The 23,993-nt window shown below is 48.9% G+C and overlaps 12 protein-coding genes across 12 annotated transcripts; 7 read left to right on the forward strand and 5 right to left on the reverse strand.

Annotated features, from left to right (window-relative positions):
• Positions 1 to 2,021: 2,021 nt before the first annotated feature.
• On the reverse strand, positions 2,022 to 2,729 carry N7515_006729 (class I SAM-dependent methyltransferase; the record flags this gene model as incomplete). The annotated part of the gene is made up of 1 exon (XM_056667473.1): positions 2,022 to 2,729. The coding sequence occupies one exon, from the start codon at positions 2,727 to 2,729 to the stop codon at positions 2,022 to 2,024; it is 708 nt and encodes a 235-aa protein (XP_056521069.1).
• A 349-nt stretch (positions 2,730 to 3,078) lies between these two features.
• Positions 3,079 to 3,999, forward strand: N7515_006730 (glycoside hydrolase family 16 protein; the record flags this gene model as incomplete). Its single annotated transcript, XM_056667474.1, has 1 exon — positions 3,079 to 3,999. One exon carries the CDS (start codon positions 3,079 to 3,081, stop codon positions 3,997 to 3,999), a length of 921 nt encoding a protein of 306 aa, XP_056521070.1.
• Positions 4,000 to 5,460: 1,461 nt separating this feature from the next.
• N7515_006731 (uncharacterized protein) lies at positions 5,461 to 6,675 on the forward strand (the record flags this gene model as incomplete). Its single annotated transcript, XM_056667475.1, has 1 exon — positions 5,461 to 6,675. The coding sequence occupies one exon, from the start codon at positions 5,461 to 5,463 to the stop codon at positions 6,673 to 6,675; it is 1,215 nt and encodes a 404-aa protein (XP_056521071.1).
• Positions 6,676 to 7,689: 1,014 nt separating this feature from the next.
• N7515_006732 (uncharacterized protein) lies at positions 7,690 to 8,064 on the reverse strand (the record flags this gene model as incomplete). Its single annotated transcript, XM_056667476.1, has 1 exon — positions 7,690 to 8,064. The coding sequence occupies one exon, from the start codon at positions 8,062 to 8,064 to the stop codon at positions 7,690 to 7,692; it is 375 nt and encodes a 124-aa protein (XP_056521072.1).
• A 2,018-nt stretch (positions 8,065 to 10,082) lies between these two features.
• Positions 10,083 to 11,254, forward strand: N7515_006733 (uncharacterized protein; the record flags this gene model as incomplete). The annotated part of the gene is made up of 3 exons (XM_056667477.1): positions 10,083 to 10,130; positions 10,399 to 10,702; positions 10,758 to 11,254. 3 exons carry the CDS (start codon positions 10,083 to 10,085, stop codon positions 11,252 to 11,254), a joined length of 849 nt encoding a protein of 282 aa, XP_056521073.1.
• A 209-nt stretch (positions 11,255 to 11,463) lies between these two features.
• On the forward strand, positions 11,464 to 11,712 carry N7515_006734 (uncharacterized protein; the record flags this gene model as incomplete). The annotated part of the gene is made up of 1 exon (XM_056667478.1): positions 11,464 to 11,712. One exon carries the CDS (start codon positions 11,464 to 11,466, stop codon positions 11,710 to 11,712), a length of 249 nt encoding a protein of 82 aa, XP_056521074.1.
• Positions 11,713 to 12,257: 545 nt separating this feature from the next.
• N7515_006735 (sterol desaturase family protein) lies at positions 12,258 to 13,304 on the reverse strand (the record flags this gene model as incomplete). Its single annotated transcript, XM_056667479.1, has 1 exon — positions 12,258 to 13,304. The coding sequence occupies one exon, from the start codon at positions 13,302 to 13,304 to the stop codon at positions 12,258 to 12,260; it is 1,047 nt and encodes a 348-aa protein (XP_056521075.1).
• Positions 13,305 to 15,641: 2,337 nt separating this feature from the next.
• On the forward strand, positions 15,642 to 15,993 carry N7515_006736 (uncharacterized protein; the record flags this gene model as incomplete). Its single annotated transcript, XM_056667480.1, has 2 exons — positions 15,642 to 15,674; positions 15,745 to 15,993. The coding sequence occupies 2 exons, from the start codon at positions 15,642 to 15,644 to the stop codon at positions 15,991 to 15,993; spliced, it is 282 nt and encodes a 93-aa protein (XP_056521076.1).
• A 232-nt stretch (positions 15,994 to 16,225) lies between these two features.
• On the reverse strand, positions 16,226 to 16,592 carry N7515_006737 (thioredoxin family protein; the record flags this gene model as incomplete). Its single annotated transcript, XM_056667481.1, has 2 exons — positions 16,226 to 16,520; positions 16,570 to 16,592. 2 exons carry the CDS (start codon positions 16,590 to 16,592, stop codon positions 16,226 to 16,228), a joined length of 318 nt encoding a protein of 105 aa, XP_056521077.1.
• A 421-nt stretch (positions 16,593 to 17,013) lies between these two features.
• Positions 17,014 to 18,016, reverse strand: N7515_006738 (Ty1/Copia family ribonuclease HI; the record flags this gene model as incomplete). The annotated part of the gene is made up of 3 exons (XM_056667482.1): positions 17,014 to 17,025; positions 17,099 to 17,777; positions 17,832 to 18,016. 3 exons carry the CDS (start codon positions 18,014 to 18,016, stop codon positions 17,014 to 17,016), a joined length of 876 nt encoding a protein of 291 aa, XP_056521078.1.
• Positions 18,017 to 20,249: 2,233 nt separating this feature from the next.
• N7515_006739 (zinc finger protein) lies at positions 20,250 to 21,512 on the forward strand (the record flags this gene model as incomplete). Its single annotated transcript, XM_056667483.1, has 1 exon — positions 20,250 to 21,512. The coding sequence occupies one exon, from the start codon at positions 20,250 to 20,252 to the stop codon at positions 21,510 to 21,512; it is 1,263 nt and encodes a 420-aa protein (XP_056521079.1).
• An 868-nt stretch (positions 21,513 to 22,380) lies between these two features.
• Positions 22,381 to 22,707, forward strand: N7515_006740 (uncharacterized protein; the record flags this gene model as incomplete). Its single annotated transcript, XM_056667484.1, has 2 exons — positions 22,381 to 22,421; positions 22,521 to 22,707. The coding sequence occupies 2 exons, from the start codon at positions 22,381 to 22,383 to the stop codon at positions 22,705 to 22,707; spliced, it is 228 nt and encodes a 75-aa protein (XP_056521080.1).
• Between the last annotated feature and the right edge of the window lie 1,286 nt (positions 22,708 to 23,993).

Below are 23,993 nucleotides of genomic sequence, written 5' to 3' on the forward strand. Positions count from 1 at the left end.
AATTCGTAGGGATATGGACTTGCCAGTTGGCGGAGGGCTTGCCAGTTGACTTGGCACTCGCCAGTTGCCGGAATGTTTGCCAGTTGGTGTAAAGGACACCGACAGCTGGACAACGTCTCTCAGAGAGACATCCTACATATCCAATGTATGCCATTAACAGGAAGGAATTGACATGATATTCAATATTCATTCCATTGACATCGTACAGCATTGTCAAATCTTTTGTACTTCGTCACTCTCAAACTGAAAACTCAGCAATTGATACCAGGCAGACAAAGAAGCTAAGCAGATATCATACAGTAGACGAGAGACAGTATTACCATCCTGGATATCACAAACAGAATAGCCTGCCAGACAACATATTTCGAAATTTTGAAACCACAATCCTTTCAATCTCAGCGCCTAGAACCGCACCTCGGGCCGAACAGAAAGGTTTTTCTGCACGAACGGCGGTGGCAGAGGACTATATCTTGGACAAGATCTTTTCGAGACACTGCGCTTTGGGGGAAATGACAAATTTGGCAAATCACCAAGATGTAAACTCAGGATTGAAGATGCCCTGTTACCATCAAACATTTGACTTGTGTGTCTCCCCGATTTGGAGCCCAGTGTTGAGACCGAGAGCGTTGAGACGTGGCCTGATGTGTGCTGTGGTAGACACGAGACTGTTATCAGACTACGAAGATGGTAGAATGATTCTTCTTCCTCTTCTTCTTCCTCTTCGGGTTTTTCATGCTGGGATCTGAGTGTTGCTATCTGGGACTCAGACTTAGGGCCGAAAGTTGAAGATGAAGTGCTTTGGGTGCTGTAGTTGCTTGATGCATGGCTCACACTGGCTGCGAGGGCTGCTAATTGATTGACGATCATTTCTGTCTCATTGTATTGTGGCGTGTGAGTGACAGCAATGTGCGGCCTCTGCGTGTCTTTTTCTGGAGGGTCGAATTCTTCCGAGGTAGTTCTGGACATCGGTGCTCGCTCTGGCTCTGATCTTCGTCGTCGGATCCAGAACTTTCGTAGAACAAGAAGGAGCATATTGCTGATTGAGGTGATGTTCACTATAAAAAAGGTGTCAACTTGCTGGCTATTTGTGACACACAAAGAGAACTAACGTTTAGAATCAGAGTTCTAGTAGGTAGTGAACTTATGTGAATGATTTGCCCAGAGAGTGCGAGCTGTGAAATTTGAAACAAAAACCTGATACTAAAGAGAGAGACCGGCCCTTCCAGACCTCTAATATATCTGTCCCCCATAGGTCAACGCACGGGTCGTGATGAACCGAGATAACCTTCAACAAGCATGAACGAAAGCCTAGTCCGTGTCATCTTCAAATCAGACTGGACCTGAAACAACATCCAGCATCGGGGGCTGTCATATATTCTCCGCGAAACCAGACCGTTAATATTGCGGCAAATCATCATAACAATGGCTGCGGTGAACACAAACGGGCCCGAAGGCTTCTTCCTACCTTGTCCAGATCCAGCAAAAATAGTAGACGAAGATGCAAGCATCCTAAGTGTAAGATCTGATTGTAAGGTTGTTGATAGATCAACAATCGGGTTGGATCGTTGCAAACGGATTGATGGGACTGATGCGTATCCTCCGGCTTAGCACAGCACAGACCCTGTTATACATCCTTCAGTTGACTTGATTGTCCTTCGCCGTTTGTGGATGAGAAGCTGGTTGAATCGGATCGTTGGTGGCTAGTTTCCAATGGGGCGAGGATTGAGATTCCGACGGATTAAGATTGCTGGAAGCTCCCGAGGTCCGGATGTCCAAGTGTGTTCTGTTCTAGCTCGAAGGACTATCCAATGCCCCATAGTAACAACGCTCAGGGCAATACAGGATAATTTCCCCACCATCTAGTCCTCCCTGATATTGTATGGCCCGTATCTATAGATCCGCGATAAATCTGCCGGGTCAAGTGTCGAAGATTGGCTCCTCAGATACCCCAGGCAGGCTGCCGAGCCCCGGAGGGGACTTGTCGGGATTACAGCTTGACTCACTGAAGCCATCTCCATTGATCATGATATGCTACCTTTTTTCCATACATGTACAGGCCTAGCAAATCCCTCCTCATCCCTCTCAAATTGCAGTATCCTCTCAAATCCCAGCGCTTTCAGCTCACCCTCAAACGGCGGCCTGATCTGGATCGTTTTATACGTCTCTCTCAATTCCTTATTCTTTTTCGAAGCTCTCGCATAATTGCTCATAGGCTGTGGCTCCACGACGAGATATCCCCCGTCATTCAATATGCTGTGTATGTGCGCAAAGAGCTTCAACATCCCGGAGTCCCCGTTGTTGAGATGTACCCACTTGGTCACAGAGAGCAGTAGAACAACGTCGAATTTGCCCAGCGCGGTACCCTTGTACGCAGACGCATCCACGAAGTCAAAGTGCTCGAATGTGCATGGCCCATCCGGGTAGGCCGCCTTCGCCTGTTCTATCAGCCACGGGTCAATATCAACGCCGACTGAGGCGGCCGCGCCGCAATGCGCTATCGCCTCATGGGTCAGCTTGCCCGCGTTACAGCCTAGGTCTATGACTCGCGCGCGACGGAGGATATTTGACGGGAGGATGGAAAGGCGCTCGTCCGGAACGATGGGCGACCGAAACTTAGCGTAATATTGGTGGTAATTGCCATGGCGCGCGGCGAGGTGGGTGGCTTTGAAGCGCTCTGCTTTGGAGAGTTCTGTTGTAGGGAAGGAATGGTCATGGCATGCTTCTGGCATACTTGGGGATAGTGCGAGGCGAGGCACGTGTTGGGATTGATATTGGTTATGAAAGAGAAACGAGTAACGATGTGAGTAACGATGTGAGTAACGTTCAATTCTATCACACTAGATAGGCCATATATTAGAACTTCAACGTCTTGAAATTTTGTGCTTGATGCTAAAGTTTTGTTGCGCTCCCGAAAGTGTTTGTATGGTTTGCATGTGCTTTATGCCTGAGGCACCAAATACTTCCACTTCGGGTTACATTGATACCAATGACGTCAGCTTTGCTAATTCGGGTATTTTGTTTTCCACGCATCTTCCCTACTTGTACTACTGTAACATCCATACCGAGGTCATACTCAACATGCCATTCAGACAGGCGTTTCAGGACATCATCCATAAGGCAGACAAGGCTTGGGATGAAATAACCAATCGTGCCCCTCCGCCTATTCCAACCTCTACCAAGCCACCAGCCGCTTATCAGGAACAGCACTCGCAACCGCAGGTCTACTGGCAACCCAATCTACATCCCCAAGTACCGGTGTCCGCAAACTTTTATCACGAACAGGGCCAAAATGGATGGGGCAACAATGAGGCGCAGAATTATGTCGACAGCCCGCAAAATTCATTCCATTCAATCCAGGGCGATGCGGTGATTGTGCGCGCCCTGATCAACCACGGCAATCCCGACCCGGCCCAGAAGTTTACCAGCGCCCGACTGTCGAGTCACCAGACCCTCAGCCGACCACGGGGCTGTCTGTCTGCCAGAATTACAGCACCGGTTGCCCGAGGTATCTGGCCTGCCTTTTGGCTGCTGCCTAAAGACCCCTTCAAGTGGCCCGAGGACGGCGAAGTCGACATAATGGAGACGTGGAACGGCGATGCTATCAACCACACTTGTCTGCACTGGGGTCACTTCAACGGCGAGGACTGGAACAAGCATCGTGTGCTTGAAACCCCCATCCCCAACATTAGCTCGCCGATGGGGGTGAGGTACGATTTTATCTGGGACGAGGACGAGACGACAGGCAGCGGGCGCTTGGTCTGGTTGATTAATGGTACGCCCATCATGAGGGCTGAGAAGCCGTCTGGCACGAGGAGAATGAGTGAGTTCAGAATTCTCATCAACATCGCCGTTGGAGGAAATGTCTGTCAGGGAATTATGCCCAGCGATGGATGCTACGACACAGTGGTTCGTGAATTGGCTATGTGGGATGCGCCGCCTGGGGGCTGGAGCGAGTTTGACAGGGCTTGGGGGTATTCGAAAGATGGCAATACCATGTAACGAAAGGAAGGAGATTTACCTTGCTTTGTCAACTTTACTCACATCCCTCACTTTCTCAGGTAGCGTAGCCCATTCGAGAAATACAGCCAGACTTTCCCCTGTAGACAATGCGCTCTGCCTCTGGCTACTACTAGTACCTTTGGTCTGATATTGGGACTACCATATATGACTAGTAGGATCAATGGTCCGATGCGTACCCATCAACCTGTGCCATCGTCACTCATCTTCCATACCAGCTACTTCCAATGCCACATAAATGAAGGGGATTGTTATTCGCACGTCACCTAATCCCACTCCCATGTAAGGTTCACTCGTTATTCTAGTCCTCTCTTTTCTTTCATCCCATCTCATACATTTTCACCGGCGTCCACTCAGCCCGTCACTTGCCCTACGCAGGACCCGTTTCCTTATGTCTTTTCTCTTTCACTGCCTTTCAGGCTCTTTCATTCATTTTGTTACGTTCACTTCCTGACACATGGCGTCGTTGTCCTTGATCCTCCCTTTCCTCTATTCTTGGGGCTTCGTCTAAACTTGTTTCTTTTTCTTTACTTCCAATTGTGGGTATTCTGAGCGAAGTAAACAGTGGGAGTTGTTTATGACGGGCGTTCAGTTGTATTAGGGCGGCAGCAAGCCGCGCTTGTTTGACAAAACGCCATTGTCCTTCTTTGTATTTGGTTATCCTTCTCTGGGCGGGCGTTCGGCTCGCTCTTGCTTCCACTAGAGGAAGCACCTACATAGCCACTACTCATTAGCTGGGCTGCATTAGGCCAATAGAATTATCATCATCATCCTCATCGTCGTTATGGAATGGTCGTAGAGTATGTTAAGGCGCATGGGCGGGTTGCTTGCAGTGTCATATCCAGTCTACCGTGTGGTCAATCGATCGCTGTAATCATTCTACAAGAGTGTTGTGACGCCAGCTGTCATATGACAGTAGTATAGCTTTGAAGCTTCCTCGATTGGTAGACCTGTGTATGATGCAATGCCGAGCCCTGTGTGCTGTTTATTCCCATGCACGTGCTGTCCAGAAACCCTTTACCCAACTCTTCTCCATCCCATCTCTATCATCACGTCGATTTTCGATCCCTAACGAGCCTTGACTACACCATCGGTGCATTCGTGAATAGCCAGAGGTAAGACAGATCAGATCGGATGTTAAGTCGATTCAGATTCTCACCAGATAGTACTAGGTCTTCTGACGTTGATTCGTCCATCAACAATTCCACAAACCACATCCATACGTGCGCACTCGATACCAAATCCATCGGCGCATTCGTTGATATCACGCAGAGGTAAGCCTGATCAGATCAAGGCACATTCAACGTGTATTGACCTATTGATGCCATTAGTACTAGCTCTTGCCTTCGTCGAAAGCAAGAAGAAACACGCTTGCCGAGTGATCCCATACCGAACCATCCCACCCCGAAAACTTGTGTGTTCGACGCCGGTCTAGTTATCACAATGCAATTCCTCTCGGATCCGGTCACTGTCGCAAAGGCGAAATCTATGGCCAAGAGCATGGATCCTGTCACGCTTCTCCATATCACTGCAACGCCAGAGTACGCGGAGCCTATTGATCGCACGGTTGAGATTGGAAAGCCACTTGACCCAGACATCAGGTTCGAGAATGACTTGGGGAACTTGAACCGCTTCCCGCTCGAGATACTGCTGGAGATAGTCGAGCATCTCGACGTTGCCAGTGCCATGGACTTTTCTATGGCTAATCGAATGGCCCGTCACGTTGTTGCCAGAAGCTCGGTGACATTCATAAAGAAATGGGCCCCCAAATTGCCGAGGGATCTCTGGCTCGCCCGCATCCCCCGGCGTTTTGCGGTCTGGGAGTTGAAAGAGGCAATTCGGAGTAAACACTGCATCTCATGCGGCCAACTGGCCTGTTCGATCTGGCTTGTAGAGATGGTTCGTTGTTGCGTGCAGTGCATGCAACACTTCCCGGCCAATTGGTGCCTAACTAAGGCACAAACAACCGCGGCCTTTGCCCTGCCTTTGGACGAGATAGCTAAGATTGGACCGATCTTCGCCATAGGCATGCGTGAGGAGGATGTCATAGTGAACAGTTCCCGCGGCAAGGACGTGTTAGGCTGCTGGGTTTATCCGATCAGGCGCACACTCGCCAGAGCGATGGAGTTGTACGGTTCCCGCGAAGCCATCAAGACTGCTGCACAGCAGATTCGCACAGGTATTCAGGACCCGAGGTTTGCTGTTGTTCAAAATTCTGTTTCCGTGTCCGAGTTCGATTGTGATAAATTCCGCGCTGCTCGTCTGGAGCCTTTGACCCCGGCTCAATTGTACAGTGGCGAGTTCAGACACGTCTGGGCTCTTTCTTCAATCGCTAATGGCAACGCTATCTGCGCTCCCATCGTCCCTCATGCGCAGAAGCAACTGTTCATTTACGCATGCCGCGGTTGCGTTGCTCTTCTCCGCCATCCCAGCGTAGTACATCCCCATCTTGGGTCGTTTGATGATGAAACAAAACGATGGCTGAACATTGACCAATCCCGTACTGCAAACGAGACATACTTTGAAGTCTGCTGGCGCCCATACCGCATGAGGTCTATAGATGGGATGGTTGAGCATATTCAAACAGAATGCTTGGGCGGCTTGTCCATGATCTACAAAAAGCGTGCAGCGTCGGGGCCGGATGCCACTGGCTTCTAGGTGCCAGTCCACAGATGATTGCGATTTCGGTCGTGAACTGAATTGATTGCCAATAGTGAATAGGCTCTTGATTTCGGTGAAAGACTGAATCAATGGGGCGCAATGTGGAGTTGACTCGTTGAGAAGAATCAGTGAACCTGTGTACAGTGTGTGGAGTTGGAGATTGTCAGAGCTCACGTGACCTTACTGTCACCTGACCACTGTTTCTCCCACTGTCCCACCGATAGCTAGTTGTCCTCTCTCCTTTCCCTTTCTCCTCCTCAGTGTATTTAGCATACTCGCAATCGAATACACATGTTATCTTCCAGTGCCATCCCAATTCCCATAGATATATTCAGATGTGAATGGGACGCAATTTGAAGTTGAGAAGAATCAGTGAACCTGTGCGTGAAGTTGGAGATATTCTCAATCAATCAAAATGAAGAGAGGCAAGGAGAGGAGGGACGGCCCGTCGCCCGCGGGGAATACGGGACAGTCTTTCTTTACGTTTTCTTTTTTCTTTTGTACTGTTTGCAATTTACTCCAGGTTGCGCGGGGGATTTCGAATAAATCGAGTCCTGCAAGAAGGGAAGTGTATCCTGGCGATACACTCCCGCCTTCTTTTCAGTCGTCGAAGGAGCAGGCTCTGGGACCGCCATTCCCGCATAGCAGCATGTATGTAAAGCGAGCTAGATCGGGCTAATGATTTAAATCATCATCATCATCATCATCATCATCATCATCATCATCATCATCATCATCATCATCATTCTCAATCAATCAAATCAATTAACCTGTTGCAGTCTAACTAGTTGCGTATGACTATGCAGGCGCTCCATCCAATTGGAGCAAGAACTTGGCCTAACGCCAGAGCTGGAATTACCTAATCCCAAAGGAAGCAGGGGCTGATTTGAGAAGAGTATGGGATCAGCCCCCCAGAATGACCAAACAACTCTCCGAAGAGAGGGGTTCCTTCGAGATTGTCCCAATCAGCCGTCCAGTTCACTGATACGGGCCCAACACACCATCGGCCCTCTAGACGTCACGCCGTCGAGGAGCATCATTTTCTTGCGAACCCGTACCGCAGTCCTCCGGGGGATCAATGTCCTTTTTGATGGGCAAGGGAGCCAGAGAAAGACGGCCACTGTGCAGCTCCTGCTCCGCCAGATGGGCAGGAAGGTAGACCGGAGCCGAAATTGATAACGGCGTCGAGCTCGAAGACGCTGCGAGAGGTGTACCCTGGGCGGAAGCGGCTGGAACAGTAGGCTTGGGAAGCGCCTGTTCAAGTTCCATCTTGCTCGCCTCGAGTCTCGCTCTGAAGCGACGTCTCTTTGCTTGCGACGGGCGGTTTTTCCTCTTTCTCATCTTGGGGGAACCGCCACCTTCAGACAGACGCTCCCTGAATGACATCTCTGGAACAGTGAACCCCGGAATGGGGAGCCACTGGCTTTAGAAAGCCATGCCCAAGAAGATCCCTAGGAAGGGGATCAACAACATTTTTTTGAATCGATTTTTCTTTCTAAAGAGGGAGGATCAAGGCATTAGTACGTACTTCATACATAGGTCTCAAACGAAGGAGGGTAAATGGAAGGGAGCGGAAGGTAGGGTAAGGTGAGGCAGGGTAAGCCCGGTGAGGCAGGGTGATCTGATGTGGGGGGCATACTTTGAATAGAAAATATTATTAAAGCCGGCGGGACCGGAGAAGTGGATGGAAGCGAGGTAAAAGTAGCAAGTCACAGCTTGATGTGCCGTGACAACTGTAGAATCAAAATGGTTACTTGGGGAGAGTCAAGAAGAAGAACGAAGACGAAGGGAAATCGATGGGGTTATATAGACATTGGGGTCTCCTAAAAGGGAAGGGACCAGAAGGCGGCAACTCAGAACAATAGCAAACATCGCGCTCATTGTTCATATGATGTGGGTTCACTTGCGCCCTTCTTAAGAAGACAGGAGCTAGGGATCTGTCCACATGACGAGTCCTTTCCCAATGTCCCAGAGGGCTCATGGGTATGGCCACGAATCGGGTTCTTTGCCTACAGATACAGCTACCTTCGCCTGAGTTCAACTTGTTATATGGCTTGATTAATCTTGTATCCGCCTATGTACATTGTAGATTATATGAAGCAACATGTGTAGTATGCAGTAGGAGATTCCGAGGTTGTAGTCAATGCGACACAGAGCGCCAAAGCTAGTCAATCAATGAACACCAGTCTAACCTGGTCCCACATGGGCTGTTTACAACTGTTCTCATCTTTTGAGAGACTTGCAAGCGTTTATCTAAGCTCTCTGTGTGTAGGTATCCTCGACCTATCTGTTGCCAACGGCGTCGAAGAATCACCCTAGGTAAATTATTTCGGCCTCTGCTTCATGTACGAACCAAATCCCCTCAGTCGAGGCTCAAGCCCTGCCACCCCCAGCTCACAGTGAGACAAGAGTTCCCAGCTGACCATTTATCATTCGAAGGATCCATCATTAAACCGCATCAACGGGCACCTGGAGGAGCGATTATGGACATCCTGGGCTTGACATTTTGACACGCGTCAGCTGGCCAAACCTGCGCCAGATCGGACCCCGGGACCGTCTTTGAATACGAAGACATATGGGCGGTCGAGAAAAGTGCGAAATGGACAAGGCTGTAGAGAATCTACTTTGAGATATAAAGCCTAGTGTCTCCAGATCATGAGTGCGTTTGACGTCTTGGTCTATACTCCTAGGCGCCTCACTATATCAGCCACGGTGATACGCTACAACCATTGACCCATAGTGGTACCGTTGTGATAGAACTTGGCGCGAGAGAACTGTTGACTTTTCTGGAAGCATCGAACGGCTTCTTTCGGATGCCTGAACATTTGCGCCTAGGGAGAATGGATGGGAGTCGGGACGGCCGAGCTGCATAACCTTATCCAAGGCAATGTTTAAAACTAGATGACCAACGGTTTAAGGAAGTTATTGTATGCTCATTGCCATGGAATGAAAATACCTTTCGGAGTCCTTGAGTCTTTGTCTTCGCATAGCTTGGCCAAGTAGCTATTCGATTTTGACGCACTAGTGTCTCGTTCCAGAGGGGTCTCCTTCGAGTCCTCAATCAATTCATCCTTTCATTTGAGATTGGTTCCCCTTGGCTTCTCTAGATTCCATCACATGTGCATTTCCACTGTAGCTCCACTTTCACAAAAACAAATGCGAATGCTCAAACTAGCGAGGCGAACTGTCAACTGGCGAACTGGCGAACTAATAACCCGTGATCAAGTCAAGTACTGCTCGTAGTACTCTGTAGACCCGTACTAGTATATGGGTTGACTAAAGCCTTGGCGTAATCTCGGGAATTTGTCCACCGGTGCCCGGGTCCAGGGCCGGCCCGTGACATCACGGCATATCCCTCCCACCTCAGGTCCTCAGGTCTACCCTCAGCATAAATTCGCGCCACAATGCCCCCTCATATCTATACAGAGGGGTTGCCTGAAGAACCGACCCCAGTTCCCGCATGGGGGGGCTCTTCCACTCGACCTCTATCTTCTTGTGTGTACCTTCTCTCCTAATGTTCCATGCACTGTCAAGTTGATTAACGTTTTCCAGGAACAAAGGGATACTCCTTATCCAAACTCACTTAACGAACTACCCGACCAGCGTCGCGAACGCCTCATTTGCCAGTGGCTGAGTATTGGGACTAGTTCGCTGCTATTTCCTATCTGCCATCTCTATTGCTTCTTATGCCATTATAGATCCTCTAATCCCAAATCTTAGCCCTACTACAACCGCACTAGAGAGGACTCGCAGACGTACGCGCCCGCCCAGCCCACACAGCAACAAATTGATGCTATTCTCCGCCCACTACGTCCAAACTCCCTCCGCCGCTATGCCGCCGGCTACGAATCATGGACAGGTGCCGAGGGCATGTGGATCCGCACGAACTACGACGCGGAAAATGAAGAAGCCCACCAAACGCTCTGGAACGAATACGTGGATATTTCTCAAGTTATCGGACCCGACTCGCTAGTCCTCGAAGACGAAGGGTTATTTGCGAAAGAGAGAAATTCATTGGCCCGATGTAGCTTGCTCTAAGTATAAGCTGCTATGCGGGGTCGGGTTATTTGCGAATGCAGATATTGCTCGTGTTCTTGAGCGATTCCCAGAGCGCGTGACGAACTATTCGGCGTTAGAGGATGTCGACTGGCGTGAGAATACACTGGCAGATTTCTTACGAATGCGCGAAGAAGCGGAGGGGCAGACCGCAGGCACACGCGAAAATGAATCGTCCTTTAACTCTGATGATTTGTGTAAGACGTACTGGATGTATCACGCTCCTTGTGTGGTGACTCATGCGTTTATTGAGGACGCGAAGGCTCAGTGGGGCGGAGGGGTTTTACATGTGTTTTTAGACGACTGCGGGAATGTGGTTAGGCAGATGAGGGTGGATTCGAATGAGGTTGATAATTTTGATGGGGCTTGGTCTGAAGGGAGTTGGAAGGATGGCTGGGTTTATCCTGGAGAGCTTGGGCCGGCCTATCAGGCAAACGGCTCGTCAGGTTTACGCGGCTTACTAGTCGCGACTAGTCAAAAAATTTACCAGTCATTAATAGCTATAACCATGCGGTATTAGTATTTTACTCCTGTTAGTCTGGAGTCCTTGCCTTGCCTGAGCCTTGTCCATCCTTCCTTGTATTACCAGACCTATTCATAGCCTTGGTACCTTCCTTGGCACATCTTGTCCTTGCAAACGATCCGGCCGCAGCCCGATCTGTCCTAGTCCTCCTCGGCTCCGGATCGTGACACTTTGTTGCGTCTTCCTTACGCCGGTCAAGGTACACCATGGCAGGTCCCTCGTCCTCGTCTTCTTCCCGACAGCTTGCCCGCACGGCAATCTGGGGGGAACTGTTTGCGCATTTCCGAAAACACCCCATTAACCCACCCCAATCCCGCCTGGTCCTCCCGGACGCTACACTGTCACGATCCGGAGCCGAGTGGTATACAGGCGGTGAGGGGATAGCAAAGGAGAACTGGGCTTGCGGCCGGATCGTATACAAGGCAGGAATGCCGAGGAAGGTACCAAGGCTATGAAGAGGACTGGTAGTACAAGGAAGGATGGACAAGGCTCAGGAAAGGCAAGGAGTCCAGACTAAGGAGACAAGAAAGACATAAATTGTTGCGTGAAGAGGAAAACTATGTACACAGGGGATGCAATCCTATATAGCTTTCCTTTTCCCGCTCTGAAGTGTAAGTAAACAAACAATAAGACAAGACCAGTAAGTCCGAAGGGAATTCCGACAGGGGAACTCCGGTAGGGGGATTCCAGGGTTAGCAAGGAGTGGCTCGCATACAGCTGCAGAAGCAGGTTGTAAGGGCGAGAACGAAGGAGGCAAAGCAAGGGAGGAACCCGATGAAGATTCATGACAGCTCGACGGTTAATTCATGGTGGCTTGGCGGCTTGGGTCAAGCAGAAAAGTCTCGATGGAAAGCTTAAGATAGAAAAACACTTTGAATAAACAATAGAAACAGAGCTGTCTATCTATCTAGACAAAGGATATCTCGACAAAAGAAAATCAAAAGAAACATGCGCACATCCAAAACGACCTCAAGACACTCGCTATTAGCACACATCGCTATTAGAACAATGGCAGCTTCGCCGTATTGACGTAGTCAATATTACCCTGGTGCCCCTCCAGCCTCGGGATATCCGTATTGAACAAGCGATCCCACACACGCGTCTGCTTCCCATAATTATGACTATTCTTCCAACCCTTGCGATGATGAAGATCATGATCCTCAATAACAAGCTCCATATCACACAGAGTCAACAACCAAGTCCAAGGATTTTGCGCGGTAGCAATCATCCTCAACCCACTGTGGCCCAATACCTCGGTAAACACCACATACTGCTGGCAAATCCACCACTCGTAGAACCCCATAGGGAATCCCATCAGCTTCAAGGTGCCGTATGTTAGAAGCGGCGCGCCAACAAGATCAAAAAACTCCTGCACTCTATCGGCATACGCTGTCAACAGAGGATTCGGATGTTTCGTGAGGTGGTGTGTGCGGTGGAATTTCCACAGTAAGTCCGTTTCATGGGCAGAGCGATGCATGAGGTAGTACCAGAAATCTAGGACGACCGCGTACATCCCTGTCTCGAAGACTAGCCAGCCCCAGCGGATGGATGTAGGGCCTTCGTCGCGGCGATAGGCGAAAAAGACGGTATACATGGGACGCAGAATAAACACCGCGAGGAGGGATCCCACTGTTTTCTTGACGCCGACATCTGGCACACCGTCCCGGGCGTGCTTGTCGCCATCAAAGAAGCCAATCGTGTGGCCCATCCGGCGGAGGACGTGAGTCTCGTGCACAGCTATGAATTCCAGGGCTTGGCTGTAGAAGATGTAGACGAGGAAGGTAGGAGGTGGGCCGAAAATGGTGATGTAGAGTTGGTGGATGATCAGGGGGATGCTGGCGTGGATGATGATCCAAAGGTGGAATTGGAGTTCTGGAGCATAGGGGACTTTGTCGGTCTTCTGGTGAATCGGGACTTCTTGGTCTAGTTCAACATGGTGTACATTCAGGAATTCTAAAAGCCAGTGGCCGACGGTCCACGCTGAGCGATCCCCGGTGCGCCACGTTGAGGTCATCGAGTCCTTTGGGTTGCGCATTGGGGCGGCCATTGTGAAGAGAATTGAGAGGTATGTGACGACAGCACATAGAACGAGGACTAGGAGGAAGGGACGTATCACGTAATAGGAGGATCTCGGCTGTATTGTTCTTTACCCCTTTTTTCTCCTCTCTTCTTCTCTTTTCTTTCCTCTCTAGTCTTGTTGTCTTAGGTAGAAGGAATTGAACTCTCATTCATACCCTTCGTCATCACAAGGTATACCGTATAGGCAAAACATCGACAGAGAATGCCTTTCCCTTGGGCATGGTGAGTCTTATATACATGCTCCAGTCATATGAAGCAAATTCTGGAAGGTAACAAAAAAGAAAGTCGTTGGGGCCGAAGTGGAGATCAAAAGCATCATGTCATGGGCTCGCTGCTCTTACTGTTTTTGGCGATTATTCATCTCCATTCTCCAGAGAACGGGGATGGTAAATCTGAGATCATAGCAAGGCACCTGACTTGCTTATTGGTGCCCACATAGTATAATTAGGCGAAGTGGGAGGCAAAAAGTGGGTTTTATGGTGGATTTTAAGATGTTATGTCGATCATTGCAAGATTGCATCTGATCCCGAGGTAGTCAATATGCCCGTGAAAATCAGGGGGGGGCCCGGGATTGGCTGCCACGTGTTTCAGATAACTCAAAGTTGAACTCTCTTCCAAAGTTCCTTATGCTTCGACCATAGTCCTCGGAAAATACCAAAATAAATGCAAATTGAAGAAGATCGGAGAGACGCCGGCACCAAGCCGGCGTGACCAAGGCTCCATATCTGCGGAAGCTCCACCGTCTCCAGTGCCAAACATCGTAAAAAAACGAGGCTACTGAGACTTCAGGCCGCGCCTGACATGGCTCCCCATACTCCCGTAATTACAATATGGCATGGAATCGCATTCGTCCCTCTTTAGGGTTATTGTTCCAGTCTACATTATTTTCTAGTGCCAGGTTATTTGCTCTTCTAGATCAAACTACACAAAAACCGAGGTGCCAGAAGTCCGCAGCTTTCATGTCGAACCAAAAGCCGTACCAGCAAAACTACTGTTTCAATGCCACCTAGAAAACAAAGCAATATCGTACATATTCACAGGTAAGTTCTATTCCTCAGATAAACATTACGATAGACAGTTCACAGTTACACCCGAAGGATAGGTATACCAAATTTATCGCCCACCATCCTGAACAATTCAGTGACGAGACTCGATGGGTCCTTGGGGACATATGATACGACAGCGTTTTCAAACCTAATAGCATGCCAAATGCATTGACCTATACACCCGTGATTGCGTTTGGCTCATCAGTTCGAGTCTCACGTGGCAACAACCTTCATCAGACAATCAATCTCTGCCCGCCCGCCTGAAACCTATCGGACGGCATCAACGAGCGGGACAATTCTGAGCCATTCAATGTTGCATACTTGTGATCGGAATGAGAACCATCACCGGATTATCACATGTTATTCTAACAGGGCGATCTTCCACCGAGTTGGCTCCCGACCTCGTACTCCATTGTAGTTATGAGTTATGCGTTTGCCACATCGATTCCGAGTCATTCCGCTGATTTATGAGTATCGTGCCAGATCAAGGAGTGACTACTGCTTTGACTTTCTCCCTCTACCATTGAGCGACGTAATCCAGTTCAAATCTTGTTATTGCCGAGGATAAGAATCCAAGATCGGTGATCACAAAATAGTATAGATACCTTAACGCGCGAAGGCAGTGAATGATGCCTAGGGATACCAGGCTGACTTAAGGTCGAATGGATCCTCAAACTCGATGACTCCCGCCATTGTGCGAAATTCCTACGTAGGTGCGGCAAGAACGTTATTGTGCCATTTAATTGCAGATCGTAGCCCCATCTCTATACGCATGTATGATGCAGATATGTACATTCGATAAGACATACACGGAAGAAGATGTGAATCCTAAAGGCTGTCTGTTGTAGCTACTGGTTGGAGATGAAGTTCATTATTATGGCCCGACGGGAGCCATTTTGGCCTCGTTTTGGTCACCAGCGGAAACGAGGGGAACAGGTGTGCAGTCGAGCTGTCAACATCACATGCAGGACCGGGAAATGACTACTCCGTAAAATTGCTTGGGCAGAAGTCACGCCCAGGAACAGGACATTTCGCGGCTCTGCCATGTCACATCCGAATTGGGCTTAGTTGCTTTCTTTATACTCCAGCTTGGCACCTTCCATCAGTTTACCATCCTTCACGTTTCTTCATCCCTTTTCCATCAGTCTACCATCTTACTTCACGTCTCCTTCATCCCTTTTCCATCACTGTGCCCTACTTTTCGTCCGCCTATCCTTTTCTTTCTTCCAGCCCAGCCACCACTTCATCATCCTGTAACCATGTCGACGCCAGAACAGCCTGCCGAGCCTGTGGTGAGCCCCGCAGCTGTACCATCTCCTATGGCACCTTCCTTCCGCCAAGCGATGCGGACTACCGGCAAAGGTCCGCGAGTGCAACATCCTGCCTCTCGAAAATGTCGGTCGAGTCGACCGCATCCGAAATTCTCGATGCCAACTCGGGGTCATGGAGAGTGAGCTCGAGTACCTGCGATGTGTCCGCGATGGACTTGATGAAGCCAAGGAAAGGGACAGCATTACGCACGAGGATTTCCGGTGGGAAATCCAGCCCCTCTTGAAGTCCTTCCGTTCATCGTCTGCCACAATCAGCGGAATCATTCTTCCTTTAAAATAGGATATCTGGGAGTAAAAGCTTATAGAGCTTGCTATATCGCGCCTTCCATTTTGATTTATCTTTATACCCGAATCCATGACGCCACTCACTACGCCTGTCAAAGATTGTGGGTTTCTCTAACACTCAAGAATAAATTTAAGGGATTTATTGACCTGCCATCACGAAATACTGAGAGTTTGACAGGTTTAGGGAGCTCAACGTCAATGGGGTCCCGGAGTGACAACATCATTTCTCAGAGAAGAGACTGGATTCCCTGCTCAATGGCACGAGGAGAAGCACCCACAACCTCCGTAATTTTCTGGCCACCCTTGAACAGCATGAAAGTAGGCATAGCTCTCACGCCGAGTTCAGCCGAGAGATCGGGAACCTGGTCCACGTCGACTTTGTAGAACTTGACTTGCGGGTATTCCTCACTCCACTGCTCGACCTTGGGCGCGATCGCCTTGCATGGCCCACACCATTCTGCGAAACAGTCCACGATGGCAGGTTCCTCCGATCCAAGGACCTTGTCCATAAACTCGGCCACGCTGATAGAGATTGGTACCTTCTTCAGCAGGTGGGGAATGATTAGCATACCTTGTGAGTGTGATGATAGGCATCTTGATGAGGAGATAGTTGTATGTAATTGGGACTTGGGAGAATTGAGGCAGAGGCTGAAGCAGAGAAATGGTTGTGGATGGAAGAGTGAGTAGCTGTCAGATCGGGGGATTTATAGAGGAAATGTGGGGTGATCCAGATCGGAGGGGCGGAGAAAGATGGCGCCGGTGAGTCGTGACATATGTGACCTCGAAGTACGGGGTACGGGGTAAAAATGTAGACGTACATACCTACCGTGTTGACCTGTACCTTGATACGTTGTGCGAGCTATTCAATATGATACACAGTATATCTTCATGATGATCAATGATCATTAATCAATTGGAAGTAATGTGCAAACATCTATCTACTGGGAGGTCCTATCTAGATTCTAGCCTCTAGGAGCTCGGGACTTGTTCCATTCCAAGTTGACGAATAAAAACATCATGCTTGGCCCTAGTGAGCGTCTTTGTCAGTCCATCGGCGGGCATGTCGTTGGTATTGATCCATTGGACTTGACGTCGCTTACCTCTTGTCGTATCCAGAGTTGGTGAATGTCAACATGGCGAAGTTTGGTCTGAAAGATGGAATTCTCGCTCACGAGAATGTCAACAGTCTGCTTGTTGTCACAGTACAAAATCTCAGGATGGTTCAGATTCAAATGAATAAATCGGAAAAGTCGCTTCATCCAGTAGTACGGTCGAGCAGCATGACTCAGAGCTAACAGCTCTGCTTCAGTGGTGGAGGTTGTGATCGTGCGCTGCTTGCGAGCTCTCCACTCCACTGGTCCTCCAAACAAGGAGAAGATAAATGCCTCTGAACTCTTGCGATCTGGGTTATCAGCAAAGCTCGCATCCGACGCACCAGTGAAGGCCACAGTCTGCTTCCTTCCATCGAAGCAGATAGCAAGGTCCTTTGTCCCATAAAGGTAGGAGATAAGGTGGTCGACGGCTTTGAGGTGAGCCTCAGTGCAACGAGTGGGGGAACGGGCCAGAACTTGGTTTGCAAATGCAGTGTCAGGTCTGGTCCAGATAGCTGGAAAAAGGGTGGATCCGCATTTCTGTTGGTAGAGATGGACCAACTTCGGATCAGAGGGGGACTCTGCAGGGCAAGTAACCTGCGAGAGATCAGATGGCAAGGGAATGTAAGGTGTTCGTCGATCGAGGAGGTTGAATTTCGCAGCGATTTTCTCAATGTAGGCACCCTGGCTGATTCATGTTAATCTGAACATGCCTTTCACATAAGGGATCTCTTGGAGCAACGACATGAAATGAAACGCAGCGGCGAACTTACACAATTCATTGGCATCCGCATCACTCGCGATCGAGGTTGGTTTCGCAGCGATTTTCTCAATGTAGGCACCCTGGCTGATCCATGTTCGTCTGGTTTCGCGGTCGCGAGTGATGCGGATGCCAATGAATTGTGTAAGTTCGCCGCTGCGTTTCATTTCATGTCGTTGCTCCAAGAGATCCCTTATGTGAAAGGCATGTTCAGATTAACATGGATACGTTCACAACCTCCACCACTGAAGCAGAGCTGTTAGCTCTGAGTCATGCTGCTCGACAGTACTACTGGATGAAGCGACTTTTCCGATTTATCCGATTGAATCTGAATGTTGGAACTGGTGCAACAAGTAAGCAGGGGGAGTCATGTGACCTAGCATTCGTTCACGCGTCTAAGGGGTATCCCACAACGCTGGCATTCTTAGCAATAACAACATCGAACACTAACTACACAAGATTACACCGAGCAGGATCAGTGTTGGTTCTACACGGCAATATTGCTAGTGTGCGAAACGTCGAAGACTACGGCGATTACTGGGCAGAGGGCCTACTCTCGTGGAGGCTCCTGCTCGGTGTAATCTTGTGTAGTGTTCGACGTTGTTATTGCTAAGAATGCCAGCGTCGTGGGATACCCCTTAGACGCGTGAACGAATGCTAGGTCACATGACTCCCCCCTGCTTACTGGTTGCACCAGTTCCAGCACTCCTGCTTTCATCAAATAGGATGTCTGCTCACATCCTTTATCCGGTCTACTGATTTGCCTATAAAGCAGCCTGTCATTACATAGCTGTAAAAACACTTGAATACTCTCTTTCAACGTCACATCTACTATTGCAATTGGATACTATCTTTCACTCGCAATATTACCTTTCTCTGTACTATCGGTCGGATACTCGATTCCAACTATAGTACTATTCTATTTTCCTTTGAGAAGTGTGGTGTCCTTGCTTTACCCCGCACACCTCTGTCCAACTCTACTCCTCTCCCGTGTATCCGGTACTGTAGAGTCTGACACATGGTTCTACTGGTCCGAAGTTGCTCTGGCTGTTTACAAACATCACTATCTCATCGACACTCTCAGATTCATCGTCTTTGAAAATATTATCAACAAATCCACTGGACGCTTGATCAAGGAGTCGATCTATCCTAATTGGGGACTTCGGCTGCCGACAGAAGGGCAACTGGGATTGTCAGATACAATACTCTGGCAACGAGGCATGAAGGAGTTTTCAGAGACTATGGGCTCGTCGCTGGGAAAGAGTGTGGCTTGCATTGTTTTGGGTGTTTGGCCGAGAGGTACACATCGCGTTGTCGGTATTTGGAGCTGGTGTGTATCTTCTAGCCTACAAATCCGGTTTGATATCAAGCCTATTCACGTGCTTTCTGGCCCTGTGCTTGCGCCTCCGGCTCCTCCATCACCCGCTGCTATTCCTGCTCTCGTGTCTCCTTCTGCTCCTGTTTCTTCATCTGTGCTTGGTCCTCCTGCTGCCCTTGAGTCTTAAATTGTCACCCAAGTTCCATTTTGATAGATATGCTGAAAACAAAGAATCAGACTAACTGAGAAGTAATGCATAGGTCATTATGCTCGAAGTTTCATAGTAAAAGTATAGGCAATTGATTGAATTCCCAAAATGCCACAATTGACTCGCGAGAATGTTGGTTTGGTCGCGCCACAATCACCAAAGAAAGTAAGCAGAGGAGCAGCGGATGAGACGACAACCACATAGAAGATTTAAGGTGTGGTAGGTACTGTGTCCTTGGCCTGAACCGACCCCGAAGACAACGCTGAATCTCCCTCTGAGCGCTAGTGTTGATGAAATGTTGTCGAAAAAGCTCCTAGTATTGATTCTACTGAATGTAGGCTGGTGACAACATGGTCACGTCGGATCGGAACGGCCCGAGCCCGAGGCCGAGCCGCGGCATTAGGCCTCTGAGATCCCGCCGAGCCGTGGGTAACCGAACCGGTTAGGTGAAGGTCTACTCCGTAGGATCGTCATGTTTAAGGAACGCTATTTATATCCCAGGGCACCCCTCGGGCCCTCCTTCCTTTAGGTAGGTATTCTGCTGCCTATTACTGGATGGGAATTTCCCAATCCCTCCCGTCGCGATCTCCTCTTCTCTTCTTCGGCAGGCTGCAGCGCACCTAGGCACCTGAATTTCATGAACGCTAATGACCAGCGAACACGCAACCAATGAGTCAACAGCATTGCGCCTCTCACCTAATCAGGTGTCGGAGAGTCTGTCGCCCAATGTCTGGGGTACTGTGTAGATAGATGTCCGGTTGTCTCTTAATTTTCTTCCTCTTTTCTTTATTTCTCGACAATAGCAGGTTGTTTTTCTTTTCCTCCGTCTCTGCTTTGTAAATCCGGAGACCAAGCCGCGATCGCTCAGCACATCATGGATGATTTGAACGCATCACGCCTGTCATCAACCAGCACCCCCTCACGCACTGAACTCACCAACCAGCTCTCTGCGAAACTCGATGCACAGCGCAACGAAGACGTCGAACATGAACTGCAACTCGAAAACACAACAGCTCACGATGTCCTCACCAGGGTGTTGTCTCTGACATCGCAGGTCTCAACAATGTCTTCGTTCGCGATGAACAACATGGCACAGCAGACAAATCTCGTTGGATTCCGAACAATCGGCTTTGGGCAGTGCGGAATCATATTCGAGAGACCGGGCCGAGGATATGCCGTGAAGGTTTCGAGACCATCATTCGAAGAGGCCTTGTGGTCAGACCTCAAAGCACACTTCGCCGTCTTCCAAGCGTTTGAACAACAGCCCGATATTGCGGTCAGAGTACCCCAAATCTTCTCATATGTCCACAGGGACAATTCTGAGTGGTGGGAGACGCATTTGCCGCTTTTCCCGGATGCCCATGTGACATTTCCACTTCCCGCGATGTGTCTACTCACCGAACGGATTTTACCGCTGCCCAAGGTAGCTCGCCAGGCGCTCATTGACACATATTGTCCAGTTTCATTCCGCGATGTTGCAAGCTCCCAGGACACCAACCGTGATTGTCTTGCCAGAATTTACCTTGGTCGTCGGCGTCCTACTGGCCACCCGCCCCCGGCAAACTTCACGTTACGAAACTTCAACCTTTGTCTTGATCAGATGATTGAGCTCGGACTTCCAGTCTATGACTATGCGCGAGCAATAGCGGAGGCATTGGCTACTATTCACTGGTCTGCTAATGTGGATGCCTATGACGTGGAATTTGTTCTGGGGAGCGAAGCTGAGACAGGCTACACTCATGATATCTCGCGCTCGCTAGGTCTGACTCGGAAGATCCTAGCGGCAATGCCATCACAAACAGATCTGGAATCCAAAATATCTGTCAACTTCAAGCGTTGCGTGACCCGCATCTGGGTGCTTGACTTCAATTTATGTACTACGTGGGAAGACCGTATTGGCTGGGAGTATCCAGAGCAGTTGGTTTCTCAGCTTGTTTCAGCTTTTTTTGAGAATGATCCATACTATCCACGACCACTGTCGGAGTCTGAAGTGGAGAAAAAGCTTTGGGGTCAATTCAGCTCTGCATATCTGCATACGGCTACCGGAATCTTGTCTACAAAAGACTCGAGATTCTCTGCGCTACCGCAGAAATTCATTGATGGATGTGTATTGAGGCAGAGGGAGATGCTGCAGTAGATAGGTAAGAGGGATTCTTCGTTTCTTGAGAGAAATCTCCCCAGGAAGCAGTACGTACCATGCAATGCTCAGTTCAGGCAGCAGGATAGAGAAATTCCAGTCCGAGTGAGTCTACAGTCCGAGTGAGTCTACTGTTCATTGACGGTAGTTATCTCTAATAATTAGTTAACGTAATTCACAAGCGAGTCGTCAACCCCAAAAACACATAGTAAATGCGATATATCCTACGTTTATAATATCTCAACAACCACGAGTTCATTTCATGTCCTTATTTCACGATAGCCATTGATAAGGGCAACTAGCATTCTATATCAATTTAAACTAGAAAGGTATATCATGGTGATACCAAACATTACGGAAAAATACGTTCCCAAAATCGAGATATCGATATAACACAAGCATTGGACTTTCCTCAAACTCCCTATAGATGCTAGTTATGACCTAAAGGATGACATGCTATAGCAATCGGTCCGTAGAGGCCACCGTTGTTGAGTTACTGTGTTGTAATTTACCTCTTTTACTATGTGGTTTGGAGATTGACTACTCGCTTCGGTTGACGACTCGCTTGTAATTACGTTAACTAGAATTTTACGTTTCCTCTTTCCATGGGAACTGAAGAGACGTCCATTTCCAAGGTTCTTCCGATGGGATGAGTCAACTGGAGTGCCGTCAACAAGAGGAGAGCTTGCATGGTCAGAATGAGGTCATCACGGGCATGTAACAGCCAGGTTATATACTGACTTCTGCTGGCGACTTGTCCAATAGAACTGATCATTTGATTCATTTCTATTCATTTTCCACTCTCTGATATCCTGTGCTCACCCTCCTAATTCCAAATATAAGTCCGCCTACGCTCAACTCATCCACAATGCCTATTCCCGCCAGCAACGCGCGTGTGAGAACAACTCGGTATGTTGTCCGATACTTGCCTAGCCCACCTCACTCAAATTGAGGTGACCAATGTACATTTGTATATATGTGACTTACAAATGGTGAAAACGCTTTTAGGGCCCGTAATCAAGCTATTCTGAGCATCCTTGGTGTTATCGGAGGAGGCTGGCTCCTCTTTCGCGCCCAGTCGCCAAACAAAACTGATATTGTGGTATCCGCACGCGACGAGAAGACGATGGCTGGCAAGACCGGGGAGGACAAAACCGCACGCATGCCATCGAGCGAGGATCGCACAAAGCCTTGAAGCCAGTGTGGTTTGGGGGTTCATGCACTTCTTGTGCAAAAGCGTCCGCATATTTTGATTTCGACATACAACGACCTGTTGTACCCTTACATTGTCTATTGTGTTAGCCGGCATGAAAGATTTTAGGCTGCGAGATCAGTCGAGCCAGTTTACGTAGAAATCACAGCCTGCGTTCATTCTACCCTGGGTTGCCATGAAGAGAAGTGCCCGTGGCCGATGCAATCGACATAGTGGGATCTTCTAGCCTTTTCAATAAAGCGTAGGGTGATTCGTCAACGCCTTTGGCAACAGATCGAGGATATGACACAAGGAGCCATGATAAACGCTTGCGAGCCTCTCAAAGATGAGAACAGTAGTACACAGCCTATGTGGGACCAGCTTGTAGTGATGGTCATGGATTGACTAGCTGGGGCTGTCTGTGTCGCATTGACTATAGCCTCAAAATCTCCTACTAAATACAATGTCTGTAACCACTGTTAATCTACAATGTGCATAGGCAGATATAAGATTAATCAGGCCAGAGGACAACCTAGTTCGACTGAGGCACAAGTAGCTGTATCTGTAGGCGAAGAACCTGATACCCATGAGCCTCTGGAGCAGTGTGAAAGGACTCGTCATGTGGACAGATACCTCGCTACTGCCATTTCAGGAAGTAGGCAAGTGAACCCACATCAAACGAACAATGAGAGAGATGTTTGCTATTGTTCTGAGTTGCTGCCTTCTGGTCCCTTCCCTTTTGGGAGATCCTGATGTCTATATAATCCCCATCCTTTTCCATCTTCTTCCTCTTCTCTTCTTCTTCTTCTCTCTCCTCAAGTTACCACTCTGATTCTACTCACAGCTTTTCCAGCTGTGACTTGCTTCTTCCTCGCTCGCATCTTCTCACCAACTTCCAACCTATCCCTTCAAATTATGTCCCCCACATCAGAGCACCCTCACCTTACCCTACCTCACCTTACCCTACCTCACCTTACCCTACCTCACCTTACCCTACCTCACCTTACCCTACCTCACCTTACCCTACCTCACCTTACCCTACCTCACCTTACCCTACCTCACCTTACCCTACCTCACCTTACCCTACCTCACCTTACGCTTACTCCTTCGTTTGAGGTGTGTGAAGTATATACTAATGTCTTGACCTTCCCTCTCTAGAAAAACAAAAAAAAAAAAAAAAAGCTGTTGATCCCTTTCCTAGGGATCTTCTTGGGTATGACTCTCTGGAGCCAGTGGCGCCCCATTCCGGGGTTCACTGTTCCAGAGATGTCGTTCCGGCAGCGTCTGTC

This window comes from Penicillium bovifimosum (genome assembly GCF_028826915.1).
Source record: "Penicillium bovifimosum strain IBT 22155 chromosome Unknown utg000005l_segment0_segment0, whole genome shotgun sequence".
NCBI lineage: Eukaryota > Fungi > Ascomycota > Eurotiomycetes > Eurotiales > Aspergillaceae > Penicillium > Penicillium bovifimosum.